The sequence below is a fragment of the Anomaloglossus baeobatrachus genome, chromosome 3, assembly GCF_048569485.1.
Source record: "Anomaloglossus baeobatrachus isolate aAnoBae1 chromosome 3, aAnoBae1.hap1, whole genome shotgun sequence".
Taxonomy (NCBI): domain Eukaryota; kingdom Metazoa; phylum Chordata; class Amphibia; order Anura; family Aromobatidae; genus Anomaloglossus; species Anomaloglossus baeobatrachus.
The window spans coordinates 29,154,881-29,179,019 of NC_134355.1; the positions used below are offsets into that span (position 1 = coordinate 29,154,881).

Sequence of the window (24,139 nt, forward strand, 5' to 3'; positions counted from 1 at the left end):
ACCCCTTCTCTAAACTCTCTCTTATATAGGTCGACATGGCCTCCGACTCAGGTATCGACAGGGGGTAAACCCTGCCTTTAGGTGGAACCGAACCTGGGATAAGGTCTATGGCACAGTCATACGGCCTATGGGGTGGAAGAACCTCAGCACCCTGTTTGGAGAACACGTCAGCGAAATCCAAATAGGGTGTAGGTATGGGAGAGAGATCAGTTGATGCAACCGCAACGACCTTAGGTGGTAAGGGAAGACATCGGGACTGACATTTCGAACCCCAACTAATAATGCTGTCAGACTCCCAGTCAATGTGAGGAGCATGAGTCCGAAGCCATGGAAGACCCAGAAGGACGTCGTCTATACCCTCAGGCAAAACAAGAAAAGAAATATCCTCTATGTGACCCTGAGACAGGGAAAGGCGCAAGGGAACTGTCCTCAATGTAATGGAGTCAGACAACATAGTTCCATTAACAACACGGACAGGAATAGGCGCCTCTAACATGATAGAGGGAATATTGTGTCCCTTTACAAATCCTGAGGACACAAAAATCCCGTCAGCTCCGGAATCCACAAAAGCCATAATAGGCCATGTATTCTCAGATAACGAGAGCTGACCTGGGATACAACACTTAGAGGGTGCAGAAGACGTCTCTAGTAACCCCCCTCTAATGGTTACTAGGCCAGGAAGTTTCCCTGACGACTAGGACACTTGTTGGCATAGTGCCCAGCCTGACGACATACGTAACATATAGGAGGACCAGACTTGCGTAGTCTGGAGGACGTATGACCTAACTCCATAGGAGTGGGAGATGTTTCAGATGCTGAGGAAGATGGTAGTGGACCCTCAACAACTGGAATAGCCCGATGCTTAGGGCGTGAGGAAGAGACCTCGAGTCTACGTTCCTTATGGCGTACATCGATCCTCGTTGCTACTGTGATCAAGTCCTCCAGAGAAGCAGGGACCTCACGAGTAGCAAGGGCATCCTTGACATAGCCTGCCAACCCTCTCCAGAAGATAGGAATCAACACCTTCTCTGGCCAATCTAGTTCTGCCACCAGAGTTCTAAAAGCAATGGCATAAGAACTAGTGGATAACGAACCCTGAGATAGATCTAACAGTCTCAGGGCCGCATCATGGGTAACCTGCGGACCCATGAATACCGCCTTAAGAGCATCAAGAAAGTCTTGATGTCTCAGAGTAACCACATCAGAGCGCTCCCATAGGGGAGTCGCCCATTCCAAGGCTTTGTCCTGAAGTAAGGAGATGATAAAGCCTACTCTGGACCTCTCCGTAGAGAAGCGAGAAGAGTTGACCTCTAGGTGTATCTGACACTGACTAATGAAACCACGACATGATCTGGCATCGCCAGAATATCTGTTTGGCAGAGCAAGTCGAGGATCATGTGCAGATGTCACCATGGTCTGTGGTTTATCCTCTATACTCTTGAGCCGTGACTCAAGTACTTGTAGGTAACGGTGTAACTGCTGATATTCTGCCATATCTGCCAGACCCTTGGCTCAGTCCTAATGTTACGGGGGGCTGTCTGATAATAACTGAAAGGAGTATCAGACAGTCAGGGTCCACCGTGCAAAGACTTTGCTGCAGACTATGGCAGAGTGCAATACCTCTGTTAACTCACAGAAGAATATAATAAGTAAGTAAAGCAATTCCTCCCTTACTTGGAGGGTGTGTGGAATGATCTCTGTTAACAATCACAGAGACAAAGGCAATGTGTGCGAAATGGCACCTACCTAGGTCCGCTCTTCTAGTGGTGCAAAAGAGACGAACAGCAGCGTAAGCCGCACAAAGCTCCTACCTGCGTTCGCTCCACTAGTGTGCGAGGACACGAACCACTAGATATGGCACCTGCCTAGGTCCGCTCTTCTAGTGGTGCAAAAGAGACGAACAGCAGCGTAAGCCGCACAAAGCTCCTACCTCTGTTCGCTCCCCTAGTGTGCGAGGATACGAACAACTGCCAGACGCAGTATAAGGAACGTTACCCTAGCGGCAACGTCCACCTACGAGTAGAATCACAAGGCCCAGCCAGACCATGTGCCTCAGGCACCTGCCTATGTCCGCTCCCCTAAGAGGTAAGGATACGGACAGCAGCCGAAGCTGTAAGGTATAAGAACGCTACCCTGCCGGTAGCGCTCACCTAGCATAGACAGAGGAATGCCTAGAGGAACGCGCACAGAGCGTCTACTCATATGCATGAACCAAGAGGACTGAGCACCATGCGGCGTGTGTCAGGGTCTTATATAGACTCTGTGCCTCATCCAAGATGGAGGACACCAGAGCCAATCCGCTGCCAGAACGACAGGAGTGACGTCATGCTGGCCTATCACCGAGCAAGACGTCACAAGCACATGACCAGCGACCAATCGGCATAGAAGGTGTCAGGGACATGTGACCTCGTGTCAGCGATGATGTCACCCGCACATGTGCAATGGCTCCAAGATTGGACTTAGTCTCCGGCGCTCGCACATGTGCAGTAGCAAGAAATCTGGACTTAGTCTCCAGCGCTCGCACATGTGCAGTAGCAAGAAATCTGGACTTAGTCTCCAGCGCTCGCACATGTGCAGTAGCAAGAAATCTGGACTTAGTCTCCAGCGCTCGCACATGTGCAGTAGCAAGAAATCTGGACATAGTCTCCAGTGCTCGCAGCAACCGTAACAACATCTCAGCCTTAAATAGGAGGAAACCGGCTGTGGGAGGAAATTTGCATCCTGGCTCATAGCACGCTGCTCCAAAAGATTTACTCCTGCATGGCTGGGAACAGTAAAACAACTGAGATGAGGCCCAGCTGAGTTGAACACCTAAGAGAGACCAGGTTGTCTGTCAGACTCTGCAATGTGAACACAGTCCAACGCCATAGATGTAATCGGTCTGCGTGGATACGGACGGCGCATGACACATTAGAAGCTAGTTCTGACCATGACCGAGTGACCTCAGCAGAGAAGGGCCTGGAGGAGAACACTTAGCATAGGCTTGGGCAACCAGGATTATAGGGGAACGGACGTGAAACGAGAAAGGTAGTCCTGTCCGATGATGTCTCACTTGTGACATTTAATGTGTTGAACTAAATAACTTGTTGATTATGAACTGTTTGCCTCACTGTCTGTCTTTACTATGGGAAATACCTAGTTCCCTTGAGACATCGACAATATGCAGCCTTAAGGCCGCTTTACACGCAACAACGTATCTAATGATATCTAATGATAATCTAGTGAATGGGGCTGCTCTTCGCCCCTCCGCTTCTATTGGTGGCCCGCTGAGTGACGTCGCTGTGACGCCGAACGAACCGCCCCCTTAAAAAAGAGGTTGTTTGGCGGCCACAGCGATGTCGTTAGGAAGGTAAGTATGTGTGACGCGTACCGGCGATATTGTTCGCCACGGGCAGCAATTTGCCCGTGACGCACAAACGACGGGGGCGGGTGCTTTCGCTAGCGATATCGGTAGTGATGTCGCTGTGTGTAAAGCAGCCGTTAGGCCTTGGTTCCATTTGCGTTTTGCATGGACGAGTGCAATCTAATAAAACATCGGACCGCACTCGCACCAGTGCAAAACTATGGGTCAGTGTCCATCTGCGATTGATTTCTCATGCCATATCAGAATGAATCATAGCATGATGCGTTTGGCAACGAGTCTCAGCTCACGCACCCCCATACAAGTCTATGGGAGCGTGTGAAACATCGCACTGCACTCACATGTAATCCGAGTGCAGTGCGATGTACGCAGAGACAGGCCGGGGAGGAGAGGGAGAAAGTGCTCCCTCCCTCTTCTCTACAGCTGTGATACGATCGCAGGATCACATCAGAGTCGCATGAGCCTTACTAGGCAGCTTTTAACATCACATATACCTATAAACTCCCTCTTGGTTAAAAATGCATAGAGCACACATTTTTCTCTGCTAGTGAATATTAAAGGGTTGGCCCAGTCATATGATATTGATGGTCTAACTTAGAAATAGGTCATCAGTATCAGATTGGTGGGGGTCCAACACACATTACCCCCACTGATTAGCTGTTATCATCCACTGCTGGGTACGGTTGATTAGCTCCAATTCAAGATTCAACAGGTGATCGGTGGGGTGCTTGGTTATAGTTCCGCTAATCCTAAGGATAAGTCAACAAAATCATATCGATATACAACTCCTTTCTTTAAAGAGTTATTCCTGAGATCGCAACCTATCGCCTATACATAGGTGGGAACCTCAGGGCTTTAGAACTTGGAAACCTGGTCTTGCAGAACCCTATCTTCAATGAAGCACAGATGCCCGTACTCGCCTATGCTTCATTCATTGTCTCTGGGACTGTAGGAGAAAGTCGAGTTCAACACTCCCCAAAATATCCACTCTACTTTGTCCCAGAATACAGTGACCCATGAAGAGTGTTCCTATATAAAGTTTCCTTAGCATAAATTGCCCTGTTATATATTTCTGTCCTTTGGGATTGGATTTGGAGGACCACAGCAGATGGCAAGGTTTAGGAGCAGCAGGACTGTAGAAGATTCATCCTTTCTCTATCACACAGTGGCCCTTCTTCTATCAAGCAGTGGTCCTGCACATGGAGTCTATAGTGTTACATGTTGGTTATATTTATTTTGGGTTTTTTTTGTTTTTATTTAGACAGGGGCTGGGGAGGTGGCAGAAAAAATAGTTTGTGGGACTTGGGCCACTATTTTTTTTTTACCCTTGCAATGTTCATTCATTTTATTGAACAGTGATGTAAACTAAGAAATGTTATAACTTACCGAGAGACAGCCAACCAAGGACTTCTGAATTATTGCCATCTGGATCATCTGGAACAAATCCTGTGGAGCATTATTTGTGACAATTCCTTCCGCAACCCCACCAGTAAAATCCTCCAGTGGGTCCATAATATATCCTCCACCAAGGCTTTCATACGATCCAATGATCCTGTGTAGAATAACATTTGCAGTATTTCATGTAAAATGAGAAATGGTAAGTGCTCAAGAGGAGAGAGTCTGACCGAGGTTACTTAATGTCATCATAGGAAATGATTATAAAAGGCTTCCATGCTTCTATACAGAACATGAATGTCCAGTTTTACTAGTTTCGTAAATGGAGTTGAGTATCATTAGAGTTGAGATGGCCGTCACACCAGATCCCTGATGCCTCTTACCTGCTGACATCCCTGGCACCTATTTCAAGTTTTACTCTGCTAATCGGAGGAGATTCAGAGATACCGGCAGGTAGGAGGATGATTGCAGGATTCGGGTCCATTGGCCCTTGACTACCAACATGACCATTAGACCAGAGACTTAAAAATCTTTTTGTTTGACTCTAGTTGTAATATTTGTTATCATTGTACACACAGGACAGAACATCAAAAGCATCTAACAGGTCTTAGCCGTAAGTAAATGACCAACTCCCATGGCACTCCGAAATTAGGTTGTCTCATCCTAGTCCATTAGGCCATAACAGTTTGTCACAACATGGGCATAGTGGTGTGCCAGACTACCCTCTGTATAATTTCCATCATTCTAAGAGCGTACCCTATCAGCATTTATTCCCTGCCCACAGAATTGGGGATAAATATGTTATTGTTTGGAGTGACAACTAGAAACCCTGCAACAAGATGAGATTTGTATTCACCATGTTAATGCGGAGCTTGTGAGTAGTGATGACCAATCGATATTCTCGTGCTCAGGCACCATGCTCGAGTCTCCGCCTTAAATGTTTTGCTGCTCTTTTTCAGGCACTAAACATGCCGAGATTTATTGCCAATCACGGTAATACCATAGCCATGTTGGCTACTAGCATTACGGTGATTGGCCAGTAGCATCTGGTCTATATAAGACGCCATGCTCGGCACATTGTATCCTGGAAACAGTGTAGGGAGAGCTGCTGCAGATAGTGTATTGGAGGTATTTAGGCACAGATTCTAGCATTACAGTCTTGCTACTGAAATGTAAAAATCTATTCTATTCTTTTATAACATAGCTCTTAGCTGCAGTTAGTGTAGGGCAAGCTGCTGGTGAAGGGATAGTGTATTAGAGACATGGAAGCAGGTACTCTAGCCTTACAGACCTTGCCATTTCTACGTAAAAAGATCTATTCTATTCTGTAATACTGCTGTTATCTGTGTGACGCCCTGGACAAGCCAGGGGCCACAGGTAATTACACCACCACACCCTACACCCCGGTTAGGCACATCTAAGCCAGACACAAAACCCTTGTTGCCTTCCTCCAGGGGCTGATGATCACACCAGGGGGTGGGCCAGGCGGTTGGTCCCGCCCACCGAGGAGTTCACAGTCCTGGAGGCGTGAAAAGCAGGCAGTTGAGCTCAGGCAGAGCTAGAGTCTAGTGTAGACAGTGAAAGTGGTAGGAGGAAAAGTGGAAAAGGAGCAACTGACTGACAGCGTCCGGGTGTGTGGCCCGGGCGAGACAGCAAGGTTGGCAGACGGTGGTGACCGTCTGCAGGAGTGGCCTATCGGAGTTGCCGTAAGGACCGTGGACGGGCGGTGGCCCGGCGGTACCGGACCGGTACACGAGGAGAAGCCAGCACCATTGGCAGGGGCTTTTCGGACCCCGGCAAGGCTAGGAGTCGCCGTGCATTTGCCGAATCCGTTAGTGAAGGGGACCTCCTGGGTTTCCAAACAGTCAAGTCCCGACAGAAGGCAACAGTCCAACCCAGTGAGAGAGACACCGCCAAGGCAACAGTTTCTCAGGGCCAGCGCCTGCGGGCAAAAAGGGGCTCCTCCGGCCCATATCCAAGCCGGGGAGCGGGTTACCGGTGGGAACCCATTGGAACCGTCAGAAGTACATAGGTGCAGGGAAAGGCAGTCACCGTCAACCTGCCGGGGCAAAGCAACAGCAGCCGTCCGTGGGACCCGTCTTTCCAGCCGTGTGTTTTACCGAGAACTGTGTCATCGTCTCAGGCTGAGTGAGTACCACCGTGCCGTGCGGCACAGCGCTGCCCCTACAACCCTGCACCTCACCAGGCCCCGCAACCCGCCTGCCATCATCCAGCCCTACCCCATCACCGGGCCCCGAGACAACCAACCCCCTACCCACGGAGGGGAGAACTAACAACTCAGCTGCTCCCTGTCACCGCTCCCGGGATTCCCGTCCAGAGCAGCGGTGGTGTCACCTAAATCACCACAACCGTGGGTGGCGTCACGGACAATAAATCCCCCACAATCAATCCCCCTTTCACTCACGGGCGAGGAGCGCCGCTCGAGTCCCCGGGATCCGGCCCACCGCTCGAGCCACCACCGAGCAGCAGCAGCCGCAGCCGGACCCGAGCAGTGGGAGAGCGCAGCGTCCCCTCCTCCGCCCGCGACATCTGCATTTAGTGAAAATCAAGCTGCTGGATAAGAGATAAGGGTGCTTTACCCGCTGCGACATTGCTAACGATATATCGTCGGGGTCACGTCGTTAGTGACGCACATCCAGCGCCGTTAGCGACATCGCAGCATGTGACACCAAGGAGCGACGATCAACGATCGCAAAAACGGTGGCGGTGCGCTGACCAGAGCGACGTCGCAGGGAAACTAAGTCCGTGTGACGGGTGTAAGCGATGTTGTGCGCCACGAGCAGCGATTTGCCCGTGACGCATAACCGAAGGGGCGGCTGCGCTCGCTAGCGTTCTTGCTAGCGAGATCGCAGCGTGTAAAGTACCCTATAGTGTATTAGAGGCCTATATGCAGGGATTCTAGTTTTACAGACCTTGCTGCTTCTACAAAAAAAAATCTATTATTTTCTTTAATAATACTGCTCGTAACTGCATTTAATGTTGGTTATAGCTGCTGGAGAAGTGCATTAGAGGCATCCAGGCATGAATTAGAGCCTTACAGTCCTTGCTGCTGCAATGTAAAAAATGTATTCTATTCTCTAATAATACCACTCTTAGTTGTGTTTATTGTAGGGCTAGCTGCTGGAGAAGGGATAGTGTATTCTAGGCATCTAGGCAGGCATTATAGCCTTAGGGGTACGTCTCATATAGCGAGATCGCTGCAGAGTCGCGTTTTTGTGACGCACCAGTGACCTCATTAGCGATTTCGCTGTGTGTGACACTGAGCAGCGATCTGGCCCCTGCTGTGAAATCGCTGCTCGTTACACACAGTGCTGGTTCATTTTTTTTACGTTGCTCTCCTGCTGTGAAGCACACATCGCTGTGTTTGACAGCGAGAGAGCAATGATCTGAATATGCAGGGAGCAGGGAGCCGGCATCTTGCAGCCTGCGGTAAGCTGTAACCAAGGTAAATATCGGGTAACCAAGCGAAGTGCTTTGCTTGGTTACCCGATATTTACCTTGGTTACTAGCGTCCACTGCTCTCAGGCTGCCAGTGCCGGCTCCCTGCTCCCTGCACACGTAGCCAGAGTATACATCGGGTAAATAAGCAAAGTGGTTTGCTTATTAACCTGATGTGTACTCTGGCTAGGAGTGCAGGGAGACAGTGCTAAGCGGTGTGCGCTCGTAACCAAGGTATATATCGGGTAACCAAGCGCTTGGTTACCCGATATTTACCTTAGTTACCAAGCGCTTCCACGTGTCGCTGGGGGCTGGGGGCAGGTCGCTGGTGAGATCTGCCTGATTGACAGCTCACCAGCGACCATGTAGCGACGCACCAGCGATCCTGACTAGGTCAGATCGCTGGTGGGATCGCTGGAGCGTCGCTAAAGTGTGACGGTACACTTACATTCCTTTCTTCTGCAAACTAAAACCATGAGTTCTTATCAGGGTTATGTCACAGGAGGTTTTAACAAACATCTCTGACTGTCATGTTGGCATCAGGATCTGGGGAGACTACAGATTCTGGCACTCTGCCTGCTAACTTCTTTGATGTATGCGATCAGCGCAGGGAGACTTGGGCGTCGACCGCATCACAGTTGCATGACCCTCAGCTGACATCACACTAGAGGGTCATTAGCATATCGCTTCCGATTATCCCGAATTGGAAGCGGTACGCAAGTGGAAAAGAGCCCTAATGCCAACTATAGCTTCTCTGTATTGGTCTAGTGAGGTGTTGTGATCCAGACTTTCTGGTGATTGTAGTACTTTGTTGATTTGAGCGATTGTTGTGTTAACCCTTGTTGTTCTTTTGTTCCTGCCTTACTTCTTTTGCTGTTCTCTTTATTTTCTTATTGTTTATTCCTGTGAGTTTGCAGGGCTTCTGAGTTTTATTTTTTCACTGTCTGTCTAAAGGGTGCTTTACACGCTGCGACATCGCTAGCGATCTCGTTAGCGATGTAACACACCAGATCGCACATACGATCTGCCGAGATCGCAGATGTGACCGGCGCTACAAAAATGACCTATGTGTGCGATCTGGCGTGTTACATCGCTAGCGAAGTCGCAGCGTGTAAAGCACCCTTTAATCTGTGTTGCCATCACAAGGCATGGGACTCCGGCATCTCCACCATCAGGAGTAAACCGGAGATTAGGGTTAGCCTAGGGTCCCCTAGCATGAGAGACAGTATAGGACCCACTGTCCCTTGCTATCCTACAGTCATATTGTGACAGCTTACATCTATTCTATTCCCTATTAATACCGCCCTTAGCTACATTGAGTGTAGGGATAGCTGCTGGAGGTGGGATAGTTTTGTATTAGAGGCATATAGTCAGGGTTTATTACCTTACAGACCTTCTATATGTATACTGCTGCTGCAACCTAACTGCGCTGGTCAGTGCACTGGTGATGTTATGGGACACGGGCTGGTGTAAGGCCGGGATGTCACACCAAGAAATATATTAGTGTCTGGGGACCAAATACCATGGGACGACTGCCAACATTAGATTGTGGAAAGCCTCAGTGTCAGTGACAGCATTTCCAATTCAACATATACCTTCACAGTACGTGAGGCATAATATCTTTCAGTAACATTGTGGTGTACATTCATATTGTTCCTGGACTTCTCCTGCTCGTTGCTTGAGGACTTCCTAGCACAATCTCTCTCTCTTGTTTCGGACCCCTTGTCTCTCCCACCCGGTGACTCCTGGTCTCACTTCCCCTGTAGAGAAGGGAGCTTTCAGGTGTTCTCATAACACCAACCCTGAGCGAGAGGCTTTGTACCTCCAGTAGTCTTCACACCCGAGATTTACTGGGTCCAGCCCACCAGAAGCGGGCACGCCTGGCCTAGCAGGCCAGGTCCCTACATCCTCTCTTCACTCTGTTCTTGCACTCTCTTCCTTTCTAAGATGGCTGCTGCCTGCAGTCTCTGCCTTGTCTCCACCCAAATTAACTATTAATTATCCAACCAAGCACCCATAATACAATTATCGACTAGTAGGTGGTGACATTACCTTACAAAACATCCTAGAATCTTTATAACAAACTCCCTTATGTTTCTGTGCATGTAATACTAACTCTATCACATTACTATATACATCCTCTACAAACAGTGGATTTGCAGGTCTAGGGCGGTTTTTTAACCCTATAGCACTGTATGGTTCCATAACTAGGTCACTTTTTATTTGGTGTGTGTGTGTGTGCGTGTGCGTGTGCGTGTGCGTGTGTGTGGTGATAATGTGATGCCCTGGCAAAGCCAGGTTGTCACAGAAAGAGTTAATCCTCCTTGGTAACCTGATCCCACACCAGTGCAGCAGGACAAACCACATCCCCCAGGGTAAGAGAAAAACAGAGGAGAGGGGAGGGGCTGGAGCAGAGTGTGTGGAGAGACAGACAGAAGAGGAGTCTGGAGTTGTAGCTCCCAGGCTGATAGTGAAGCGTGCTCCGAAAGGGCCGGGACAGGCTGTTGGTGAGGAAGGGGCCAGAGGTAGCCGGGGCAGGGTAGTGGCCCACCGGTACCTAGGGTGACCCGGATCACTGCAGGGGAGTGGATTCCCCGTTCCCGGCTGAGGAGAAGGAGGAAGAGAGAGTGGAGAGAGAGGCACCTGGCTGCAGGGAAAGAACAGGAGCTGCTGCACCGTGTGTGGGACACTAACACCCCCCATACCGAAGGCTGCTGACACCGGCAATTCCTAGTTTACCAGTGACTCTGTGTGAAATACTTGTCAGTACGCCCGTGCCCTCGGGCACCGCACCGCAGCACTGCGCTCTGCTCCCTGCTTACCCCATCACCGGGCCCCGGGACAACCAACCCCCTATCCACGGAGGGGAGGAATAACAACCAAGCTGCTCCCTGTCACCACTCCCGGGATCCCCATAAAGAGCAGCGGTGGTGTCCACACAATCACCACAACCGTGGGTGGTGTCACGGACAATCTCCCTTACCCAATCCTCTTTTTACTGTGGAGCCTGGGATCACAGACCGGGTCACGCCACCGTGATACCCCCAGAAGTGACCCCGTGGCCCAGATCTGAGTACCCCTGATCCACGGGCGACACAATAATGTTATGATATAGCATCCATTGCATTTATTTACTTTCAGACCAGAACCAGAGATCAATTACCTGCAGCGGTCCACCACTATTATTTATTTTTTGAACCATAATAATATTCCACATTTTCTTTTTTCTATTGGCACACCTATTATACATTTTACCAATTTTTTTTCCAAAAATGTAATATTTATATCTATTGTACTTACTTAGCATAAGCTTTTTCCAGGAGGGGGGTCCAGAACTCATCAGACGTTTTGGACTTTGCAAACAATAGCTTGTTATTCCTAGTAGGCAGCCTGTCATCGATAACCACTTCCACCCATTGTCCGTATTGCCAAAACTGCAAGAAAGCAGAATTTTCTATTGACATATGCACATTAAGCATGTTCTGTTAATGCTGACAGTTGGGTTAATTGTTGGTCCAAATAGGAGCCAGTACAATAATCAGCTCATGGTTCCCTAAATATACAAATTTTCATGCTGTACAAAGGACTAGTAAGACGTAGTACAGTGTATTCCCCACTAGGTGGCAGCAGAGTAGTGAAGGAGAGGCAAAATCACACTAACAGAAAGATCGCTTAAGTACAGCAGAGTAACTTCAACAGGCAGATAACAGGTAAACCACCAGGGGGCAATAGAGTAGTCAAACAGTCAGGATCTAGTCAGAAAAGTCAAGTCACTGAAAGGGGAGTATCAAAATCAAGTCAGAAAACAGAACTGAGTTGGAAGCCGGGAGATCAGGTATACAGAGGGAAACACAAACAACAGACAGGAGCGGGAAGTCAGGGACCGGGACAGGCAGATGAACTGGGAAGGGTACAAGTCAGGACACAGAAGCAGGGAGGCAGGAAAGATCGGGAACACTCACCAGAGCCAGTATACATGCTGCACGAGAGGCAAGATATAGTGTCCTGGGATCCAGAACGAGACAAGGGAAGTTAACCCCTGATATGACCAGGCCAGAGCTGGGTGTAACCATAGCAGGAAAAAGCCGGCCTGGATCATGACACAAATATAGCTAAATTGCCTAAACACTAGGAATGGAGTGGGTGCTCATCTGGAAACAAGTTCATTCTAAAGCTGGGGTGTAGCCATAAAAAATACAATCCCACCCATGCCTTGATGCCTGAGGGGTTCTGAATACCCTCTTACCAAATAGGAAAACACATATTATAAATGACCCCAGTGGGTAAAGGCTCCATTACAAACATTGCATTGTGAGCTAGAAACTTTACACTTTGCCAATTAAGTAATTTACCTTAAAACGGAAGATCCCAGCATAGTCCTTGTCAAAGGATTGATCTAATGGAACTACATTTGACAGGAAATCTTTATTTGTTGTGAGGCATGCGATGGAGGAGAGGAACCAGCAGTCACCTGTGAAAAAAATAGGATTATAGCTAATATTTCATGCATTGCTTTGCTGCTAATCAGGTGTTTCTTACTTTCCTATTCTGTCCCTGTCCTATCACAGCTTGGGTGGGGCTATTTGTGTTCACCTTGCACCAACCGTCTTTACTGGCTATAGTTCTAGGTGGATTACAGCTAGGAGCACTAGCCCTGCAATTAAAGGATTTTGTCTAATAGGCAGAGACCAGTTATATTTCTTCCCTGTGTGGTGGAGGGCATGGGGCAGGCAGTATGTAGTAGCCATGACAGCACAACCTGTCGTTTAACCCCTCACCTTCCTGCCGCGGCACCACACACAGGAGGACTCTGTTGCAGTCTCAGGCGTTGAACATTCACTCCTTTTCGTCATGCAATACAATTCAAGCAAAGTTCCTTCTTGAATAAACATTTCAACTTTATTCCTGGGATCTTGTTAAAGGCCTCGGTCCACATCTCCCCAGCACTGGTTTTCATAAAGGGACTTCTTCTCCTATACACCTGACACAGTTGCAGCCATCGGTCCTCTGGCACCTGGGCACCATCGACAGTCTAAGCCCTTCTTTTCCCTCACACCACTTCATCTTGGCATACATCCAAGCAGAGGTCTCCCCTTTGTGTCAGGCCATCCAGACATACCCCCACCTCTCGGGGGCGCACTGACCTTATCCATGAGTGAGGGTCTCCTTCTGTCATTGCCAGCAGGCACCAATGCTAGACCCCAGACTGTCTGACTAAACCCTGTCTGTGGGGGACACGGATCCACCATACGTCCCGGATCCTGCGTGCCGCAGCCGTGGGGGTGACCCATAGGGTCAAGGATTATTCATTGGGTCATCTTCACTCCTATATCTCTCAGGTCCCTCTCCTCTTGACTACTCCTTCAACTATCCAAAAAAAAAAAGTCCACAGCACCTTGGTTAAAAAACATATGTGCCTGTGCAACAGCACATTCAGCACCATAGGAACGCACGTCCATGATCAAAGGATCACTTGAAATAACATACCAATAGTAAGGATGACAGTGTTCCTCCGGGTGAAAAAACATGCATGCTTGACAACTGATGGAATAAAGAATTGCATGTTTTTTCACCCAGAGGAACGTGGTCATCCTTACTACTCCCTCAACTAGTCCTTATATACATCCCTATCCTCTTCCTCCTCCTCTGCCCACCCAGGTGCCAGGCTCTACCAATAGCAACACTGCCACCTGGTTGCGGAATACCAAAAACAAGGAATGTACAGTTATTACATAGTACAGTGGTGTGCCGGGTACAGATGCAGGGGTGTGCCTAACCCTTACTCCCCTACACCTGTGTTTGTTCATTTAACTTCCCAACTCCTTTCTTCTCTCTTCAGTTAGGTTAGTGGGAGCCGTAGAAGTGCTGTGTAAGCGCGAAACGGCTGTCGTCCAGCGTGCCTGCACACCCCTCTCTCCCCACATGCTTCTGCCTGTAACCTACAGCAAATAAAGCTGAGGATCCCTACCTGAGTGCCATCATTTATTACTTCCTTTTGACACTATTTGCTGACCTCTAAACAGGACTGAGCACCACCAGGGACGGCTTTGACCTTCTCCGATGGCTGCAGGCTTCCAACTGTGAGTAATCAAGCATGCACAGCTGTGGTGCCCGGCTCTCCTACTTTCATTGAATCAACTATAGGGGTTGTGTGAGTCACAACTCCTATAATCGCGTAACAATGAGGTGAAGTAGCTGCAGCCCCGATGGATTCAAGTGGATATGTATAAAGAAAACTGCGTGTGTCGCCGTGTTATCACCAATCAAACAGGTAAGAAAAAATTATTCCATGTCTTTATTGAATTGTCAGGTTCAGGTCAACACATTTCGGAGGTCGCAGCCCCTTCCTCAGGACATCAAGCAATCACAAGGATAAATCTCAATATTACCCTTGTCATTGCTTGATGTCCAGATGAAGGGGCTGCAACCTCCGAAACGTGTTGACCTGAACCTGGCAATTCAATAAAGACAAGGAATAATTTTATCTTATCCGTATGATTGGTGATAGTGCGGCGAGACGCCTGGTTTCATTTATACATATCCACATATCTGTGTATAGCGCATAGTTTTGCCCAATATGTCTTATATCTCAAAAACATCGTGAACTTTTCATATTTCATAGAGTTTTACTTCTACTCACCTACTCCTCCCTGGCAGGCATCATCACTCTCTGTCCCTCCGACAATAAATACAGGTTTACCTGTTATTTCCTGTAAAATTAAACATTTTTTCGTCAGATATTAGAAAATATTTTTGTCAAAATATATTTAAGAATGATTTCATAAGCCAACAAGACCTTGTATGGAGCTAGAAATCTAACTCCTCTGGAGCATTAGTTATATCTGTGGAAATATGCTTTACTTATAATAACAGTTTTGAAGAACCAAAAGAGGGACAAACCAGGAGGTGCGCCCCCTAGCCACACCCTTTTGCCATTTTTTTTCTATCCTTGCAACAGAAGATTTCCGAGGGGTAAGGGCAGTGACAGACATTCAGCAGGTGCCCGGGACTGCAGGTTATAAACCCAAATCCGAGAATGTCCACTGTATCCAGGATGGTTTGGAACAGAGATAAGTGGATGGACTCACAGGACTCTAGTCCAGCAATCAGGTCAGTGGTACCCGGCGGCGGGAATCTCTGTTAAGACTAAAGGGTGCTTTATACGCTGCGACATCGCCAGCGATAGATAGTGATGACGTGCACGATAGTACCCGCCCCCGTCGTTCGTGTGACATTTGGTGATCGCTGCCGTAGCGAACATTATCGCTACGGCAGCGTCACACGCACATACCTTTTCAGCGACGTCGCTGTGACCGCCGAACAATCACTCCTTCAAGGGATAGGTGCGTTCAGCGTCATAGCGACGTCATTGTGGCGTCACCGCCCAATAGCAGAGGAGGGGCGGAAATGAGCGGCCGGAATATGCCGCCCACCTCCTTCCTTCCTCATTGCCGGTGGACGCAGGTGAGGAGATGTTCATCGATCCTGCGGTGTCACACATAGCGATGTGTGATGCCGCAGGATTGATGAACAACATCGTACCTGCAGCAGCAACGATATTTAGAAAAGTAGCGACGTGTCAACGATCACCGATTTTTGACGCTTTTGCGTTCGTTGATCATCACTCTTTGGTGTCACACACTGCGATGTCGCTAACGGTGCCGGATGTGCGTCACTAACGACATGACCACGACGATATATCGTTAACGATGTCGCAGCGTGTAAAGCACCCTTAACACTGAATGGCTGCGTCACAAGTCACTGGTCCAAACAGTCATTTATATTTGTTAAAACAAATCTATTATAATAGAAATATTGAGACATGCAGGACACACAGAAAAATCACCAAATCACAATTTGAAGCAACAACTCATGGATGATGAGAACAGAAGAACAGAGTCTTTGATTTTGCTAATTAAAAAGAGCCCATACAAGCCAAGTTTAGAAATATTAAATATTTTATTAAAGTGCTGTTGGGTACAAAATTACATAAATATTCATCTGGACCAAGGGAAAGGTGCTGAAGGGGAAAGAACCCCACGTGTCCCGGAGAGTAAAGAGGGATAATTATTCCTCAACTGTGATCTAAGATAGATTAACAGGTGGTTACCCAAGACCAAAAAGCAGGGCTGCATCACAACATAAGGAGGAAATCCACATGAAGTGGAAAAAACATTCCAAAAACCATATAGTAAAGGCAGCGCTACTCACCAGTTAAAGATCACTAAAACACAGGGGTGAACACGGGGGGACCGGCGTCCCAACACGTGTTTCGCGTTTAGGTATGCTTCGTCGGGGGACGGATAAGAAAAGTGTGCATGTTCTGACCTTAAATAGGCACCCAAAATACCTCGAGACTACACCCTCTATGGACGCGTCATGGGAAGTCCCGGAGACCGGAAGCCCGCCCGGATTCAGCGTCTATAGCGGAGACCGGACGGAAGAAAACTTCCTGTGACGTCACCAGTATTGTTCCGGCCCCGCTGTTAGGGACGCCACCGCAGCAATATCCGGGCAACAGGCACGCCCCGCGACGCGTCACAGGGTACCGCCCCTCTCCCTCTCCCCCACCTCCTGAATCATGGAGAGATGCTGCTCGCTGCTAAGGTAAGGAGAATCCTCTCCATGTGACGCGGCCAGGGATCGCTCGCCCCATGATCAACACAGGAATCCCACCACGGTGATGTCAGGGCAATGGGCATGCCCCATGACACCTCACAGCACACCTACCCCTCCTTCCTCAACGGGGGGCGACTGCTGCTTACCCAAGCATGCAGAAACACCGAAAAAATCATCCATTAGTTATCCCATGCCACAAGGGGATCGAAAGCAATGGAGGAAGAGCAAAAAAGATCAGAAAAGTACAGGGGAATCCACCATACCCCATCAAACCACTTATATAGGAGAGAGATAGGGAAGGAAACAAAATATCATACAAAATTCATTCCTAACACATGCAACAAATTTTGAAGTGAATGATATTTTAACAATAATGTAGGAATTTGCCCCATAAGAGTCCGTATGGCCAGAGATATACAGGATAATGTTAGCACACCATATCTTCATTATCCATGATGTGTACTGGACTCCAGCATATAGGTGATCATATTGTAATTCTTGATAGTTGCAATCCATCCGTTCTAGTGCATATATTTCAGCCCAGTTACGGGACAGGATGAAGGGAAGGAGGAGGGTAAACAAGATGAGGGAATGAGGGAAGGAAGGGGGGGAAGGGGGGGGAAAGGGGGGGGGGAAGGGGAAGGGGGAGGGGGGCGGCCTCTGGAGGAAGATGGAATAAAATGCCCAATCACTAAACAAAAACAAGAAAAGACACACTGTTAAAATTGAGGACCATAAGGACTGCCCCAAAGGAAGGAAACGGACCACAGGAGCGATCAATAAAACTCAAAAAGGGGTGTATATATACATATATATATATATATATATATATATATATATATATATCTCATAACATGGGAAGGGGACAATATCAAGAATACCAACGAGACGTCAGGTTACAGGAAAGGCGCAAAGGTGAGGCGCTCATTGAGGCCATATGGAGACATGGTTCCCAGAGTAAAAATCCAGCGGCATTCGACCTGTGCCAGTCGTTTTTTAATGTCTCCACCCCGAATACCCATGTGGACCTTGTCGATACCTCGAATCTTCAGAGTTTTTGGATCACAATTGTGAGCCACTCTGAAGTGTCGGGGTATCGTTTTCAAGGTGTCTGGGTTCGTGACTTCCTTGGCTGCGAGGATGTCGCGCACATGTTCTCTTGTGCGTATTTTGACCTCACGGGAAGTCAAACCGACGTATATCAGGCCGCAGCCACACATGGCATAATAAATTACGCCAGATGTGCTGCAGGAGATATACTCTCGGATCCGGAACTCTCTCTTCTTTTTTCGTGTTTCTGCATGCTTGGGTAAGCAGCAGTCGCCCCCCGTTGAGGAAGGAGGGGTAGGTGTGCTGTGAGGTGTCATGGGGCATGCCCGTTGCCCTGACATCACCGTGGTGGGATTCCTGTGTTGATCATGGGGCGAGCGATCCCTGGCCGCGTCACACGGAGAGGATTCTCCTTACCTTAGCAGCGAGCAGCATCTCTCCATGATTCAGGAGGTGGGGGAGAGGGAGAAGGGCGGTACCCTGTGATGCGTCGCGGGGCGTGCCTGTTGCCCGGATATTGCTGCGGTGGCGTCCCTAACAGCGGGGCCGGAACAATACTGGTGACGTCACAGGAAGTTTTCTTCCGTCCGGTCTCCGCTGTGGACGCTGAATCCAGGCGGGATTCCGGTCTCCGGGACTTCCCATGACGCGTCCATAGAGGGTGTAGTCTCGAGGTATTTTGGGTGCCTATTTAAGGTCAGAACATGCACACTTTTCTTATCTGTCCCCCGACGAAGCATACCTAAACGCGAAACACGTGTTGGGACGCCGGTCCCCCCGTGTTCACCCCGGTGTTTTAGTGATCTTTAACTGGTGAGTAGCGCTGCCTTTACTATATGGTTTATGGAATGTTTTTTTTCACTTCATGTGGATTTCCTCCTTATGTTGTGATGCAGCCCTGCTTTTTGGTCTTGGGTAACCACCTGTTAATCTATCTTAGATCACAGTTGAGGAATAATTATCCCTCTTTACTCTCCGGGACACGTGGGGTTCTTTCCCCTTCAGCACCTTTCCCTTGGTCCAGATAAATATTTATGTAATTTTGTACCCAACAGCACTTTAATAAAATATTTAATATTTCTAAACTTGGCTTGTATGGGCTCTTTTTAATAAGCAAAATCAAAGACTCTGTTCTTCTGTTCTTATAATAGAAATATATAGGAAATCAAGCAGATGCTGCCAGTACTGCTCAAATACTTTAGTAGTTCAATTTAGGGAGATGTTATAAAATGTAACCTTTATTACTGATGTTTGAAAACACACACAATAAAATGACCTAGTGGATAAAGTGCAAAATAATTTTCAAATCCTCTACTAATGTCTCATTCATTACTTACTAATTTCCTTAATTATCTGACAAACCTTATGTAACTGGCAGCCTAAAGGTGGCTTTACACGCTACAATTTCGCTACAGCGATCTCGTTGGGGTCACGGAATTTGCTGTAGCGATCTCGTTGTGTGTGACTCCTATGAGCGATTTTGAATCGTCGCAAAAACATTCAAAATCGCTCATCAGTGACATGCCCCCCCTCCTCCCAATTATCGTTGTTGATATTTGGGCGATGTTGTTCCTCGTTCCTGCGGCAGCACACATCGCTAAGTGTGAAGCCGCAGGAACGAGGAACATCTCCTTACCTGCGGCCGCTGGCTATGCGGAAGGAAGGAGGTGGGCGGGATGTTCGTCCTGCTCATCTCCGCCCCTCCGCTTTGATTGGGCGGCCGCTTAGTGACGTCGCTGTGACGCCGAACGGACCGCCCCCTTAGAAAGGAGGCGGTACGCCGGTCACAGTGACGTCGCTATGCAGGTAAGTATGTGTGACGGAGGTGCGCAATTTTGTGCGCGATGGCAGCGATATGCCCGTGTCGCACAAACGATGGGGGCGGGTCGCACACTAGCGATATCGGTACTGATATTGCAGCATGTAAAGCCCGCTTAACTTTCCAGCTTGCACTGACTTTCCCGTTCCAAAGTGACTAAAACCCTCCGGCAGCAGGTTATCCAGATAAAGGCAAAAGGGGTGACCCTATCAGCCATAGCAAGAGAAGTTGTTTGTTCCATGTCTGTGATTTTGAGAATATGGCATCTTTACAACCTCACAAACTCTTTCAAGTCCTCCTAAGAAGTCTGGTCACCCTTGAAAGACAAATGCAAGAGAGGACAGAATAATGCGGAGACTCTCCATGGGTAATCGTTTCAACACTGCAGCTGGAATTGCTTCCCATTTCAGCACTGAACAGGGTAAGGATCTGTCTCATACAGTTTCACGATGTTTAAGAGCATTTGGACTGAAAGCCGACTCTGCAGTGACCAAACCTCTCATTAGCAGAAAGAATCAAAAGGCTAGGCTCACCTTTAGTGAGAAGCATGTTGCGTTGACAGAAGAGAAGTGTCCACAGGTCATTTTAGTGATGAAAACAAGTTTAATTTATTTGGGTGTCATGGGAAACATTATGTTTGTCGACAAACTAGGGAAAGACTGAACCCAAAGTGTGTTAAGAAGTTAGTTAAAGGTGGTGGAGGAAGTGTCATGGTTTGGAGAATGTTTTCTGCAGCAGGAGTTGGACCTCTCATGGAGCTACAGGGCAGAGTAAATGCAAGTGTGGATCAGAACCTTCTTCAACAACACGTGGTTCCTTACTTGCGTTCATCACTCAATCAGCAATTTCCATGCATGACAATGCCCCTGTCACACAGCAAAACTGGTAAAGCAGTTCCTTGAAACAGAAAACATTGAAACAGTGAAATGGCCGCCCAGAGTCCTGATCTAAACTCAATAGAAAACCTCTGGAAAATCCTTGGTGACAAAGTTATGGCCAGGAAACCCACAACAGTCAGTGAACTGTGGAAGAGACTGAAAAAAATAGTGGACCAAAATCACACCAGAGCAGTGTGAGAGACTAGTGATGTCCTGTGGCCACAGATGTGCTGAAGTCATTCAAATTAAAGGCCTGTACACGTCCTACTGATTGGTGACTGTTGTTACCTGCAGAAAATTTAATTAGAATCTTTGTCTGTGCTAAAGTCATTTCTATTCTCTAATTATGATCATGTTTTGAGTAGCGATGAGCAAACCTGTCCGGTAAAGCCAATTTCAAATTCGGTATGAGCCTTAGCTTGTTCATTTGGGCTCTACTACCCCGAGTACTTTCCTCAAAAGTCGGTGTTTGTTTTTGTTCAGTTTCTGCCCCTCAACGTTTCCAAACATGCTTTTTTAATAGTATTTTCTGCTTTTGGATAGAATTGTGGTGCTGTGACAGGGCGGGAACTTTGGACTAGGTGAAGACTTTTGGCACGCGGCGTCATTTTTTCTTTAACTTTATTTGTGGATGTTGCTGCTGCCAATCATGGCGTAGCAATCATTCACAAGGTTTAGACAGAAGGGCTTCTCTGATTGGCTGCCTAAGTCACATGTCAGTGTGCATATAAATCGTGGACATGTTGTGTTGATGCCATTTTGTGAATGTGAAGCATTAGGGAAGGTACTGCCGTCGCTGCTTCCACCGGGGCTGCTAGACAATGAGCTTAGATAGGAGTTTAATACTAGGTAGTTGAGATAGATTGGAGAGCGGTAATTTAGGAGAGGACCGTGCAAAGTAGGGAAAGGTTTGTGTGCCACAAATTGACACATTTCATGATTAAATTAGGGATTGGTACTTGTACTGCCTGCTAAAGAGTTGCCAGTGAAGCATGTAAACAGGTATTGCTACATATTCCTGCCTGCTCAAAAGTATGCAAACACATTTATAGGTATTGCTAGTTAGCAGTGCCTGGCCTAAAACGTTGCTAGGGAAGTATGAAAAAAGTGTTTCTTGTAAATTTTAATTGCCTGAAAATTCTGTGCACACATTTTAATTGCTTAGACAAAACTCTGCAAACACAGTTAGAGGTATTGCTAGTTAGCCCGTGCGTGGCCTAAAAAGTTGGAGGTATCTAAAAACTGGTTCCTGGCAATTTTAATTGCTTGCTAAAAATTCTGCAAAAACAGGTATAGGTATTGTTACTTGTTAATGCTTACCCTAAAAATGTTGCTAGGAAAGAATCTATAAAGTGGTTCTTACCAATTGTTATTGTCTGCTAAAATTATGCAAAATACAGTTATAAGCATTGCTAGCTAGCTGTGCATGGCCTAAAAAGTTGGTATGGAAGTATCTAAAAAGTGGTTCTTTGCAATTCTAATTACCTGGTCAAAATTCTTCAAACATAGTTATAGGTATTTCTAGTTTATCGTATGTAACCTAAAATGTTGCTAGGGAAGTATCTAAAAATTGGTTCTTGCCAATTTTAATTGCTTACTCAAAATTACTCAAACACAGTTATAGGTACTGTAACCTGTTAGTGCCTGGCCTAAAAAACTTGTTAGGGAAGTATGTAAAAAGTGTTTCTTGGCAACTTTATTTGCCTGCTCAAAATTCCGCAGTGAAATACATGTATAGGTATTGTTAGTGGGGGCTACTGAAAATTTGCTATTGAACAAGCTAAAAAGGTCTTTTTGGCACTTTTCTTTGTCTGCTCCAAATTACGGAGTGAACAGCATTTGTAGGTAGTGGTACTTTTTAGTGCCTTCACAATATTGTCAACTCAGGCAGGAAATAAATAATTTATCTTTTGTGTCAGGTATCTGACAGGTGTGGGCATAGGATTGCAAAATATCTGTTTGAAAAGCGAATGGTACATTAACCATGAGTGGTAAATCACAAGGTTGTCGTGGAAGGGGGAATACTTGGGGTGTTGGAGGGAGTGGGACATTTTGTTAGTCAAACGCCGGCTCATCCTATCCCAAGAGAAATGAGAACAACTTCTGTTACTGGACAGCCAACTCCACTAGACTTCTTTGGCAGCCGCTCATTGCTTCAACTTTGAAATTACGTTGATAAATAGCAGGTGCCAGAGTGGATAACAAGCACTGAATCAAGTGGTCTCTCCTACTCTTACTGTACCTCAACATCACACACATTTAATTCCCCAGAATTACCACTTGTTTGCGCCCACGTCACAAATCTCCAACTGGCAAACTGACTGGGATGAACAACACATGGGCGAGTCTGCAGAGCTGTTCACACATTCTATCCAATGGGAATCAGAGGTCTGCTCCAAAGATTCCCCGACTGAAGAGGAGAAAAGCATCTTCACCGATGCCCAAAATCTTTCTGAGTTGGATACTGGATCGGACGAAGTAGGCTGCCAGCAGGATCCCGACCCTCGTCAACTGATAACCTCTAGGGGGTGAAGGTGATGATGATGACGACACTCAGATACCTGAGGTGCACACATACTGTTCTGTGAAGTCAGGTCATGAAGAGGAAGAGCATGATGATGAAATTCTAAGTACATTGTAGGTAGTTTATTAAAAAAAATGTCTCTGTCATATCAAAACTTCTCACTGACATGACTAAAAAAGGTACGGACATCTATAGATGGTCTGAGGATGCTTTGTATGCATTTTACTGGATTAAAAAAATTATTCTCATTAGCACCTTTATTAACACAGCCTGATGTATCTCAACCTTTAATGGTGGAGGTTGATGTGTAAGAGGTGGAGGTTGGAGCTGTATTATCTCAGAGTCCATCTCATGGTAAACTGCATCCATGCGCCTTCTTTTCTAAGAAACTATTATCGACACTGCGTAACTATGATATTGTTAACAGGGAATAACTGGGAATCAAATTAGCATTTGAGGAATGGTGACACTTTCTGGAGGAAGCTATCCATCCTGTTACAGTAATTACCGACCTTAAAAATCTTCTCTACATTGAGTATGCTAAGCGTCTTACACTGAAAAAAGCTCAGTGGTCATTGTTTTTCAATAGGTTTAATTTGTACGTAACTTATTGCCCTGAGTCTAAAAAAATTAAAGCATATGCTGTGTCCATGAGTTTTCCAGGGGAGACACCCTGTGAGGAACCTGTCGTAATTCTTCAGAAGGGAGTTGTGGTGCTGGCACTCAATACTGATGGGCAGTTTGAAATCGTTATGGCTCAAGGTGATACACCATCTGGAGGTCCAGTGAACAAGTCATTTGTTGCCCTGAATCTTCATCTTAAGGTTCTTGGAGAGTATCATGATTCTGTTCTGGCTGGTCACCTTGGGGTTAAAGGTACTCTTGATCTCATATTGCATCTCTTTTGGTGGTCCAGGGTCCAGAGGGATGTGGCAACATATGTGTCTTCCAGTGCCACTTGTGTGCGCTCGAAGACAATTCACTTGCATCCTCCGTGATGTTTGCAGCCTTTCAGTGCTCCTAGGCGTCCTAGC

At 47.1% G+C, this 24,139-nt stretch overlaps 1 protein-coding gene across 1 annotated transcript in view; it reads right to left on the minus strand.

Annotated features, from left to right (window-relative positions):
* LOC142294905 (calpain-8-like) overlaps window positions 1–24,139 on the minus strand; it is a 100,214-nt gene that overhangs the window by 55,102 nt on the left and 20,973 nt on the right. The window contains exons 2-5 of the mRNA XM_075337968.1: window positions 14,856–14,925; window positions 12,568–12,686; window positions 11,516–11,649; window positions 4,748–4,913 (exon numbers count right to left, since the gene is read on the minus strand). Coding sequence (XP_075194083.1) covers window positions 4,748–4,913; window positions 11,516–11,649; window positions 12,568–12,686; window positions 14,856–14,925 — 489 coding nt within the window. The remainder of the gene's footprint in view (window positions 1–4,747; window positions 4,914–11,515; window positions 11,650–12,567; window positions 12,687–14,855; window positions 14,926–24,139) is intronic.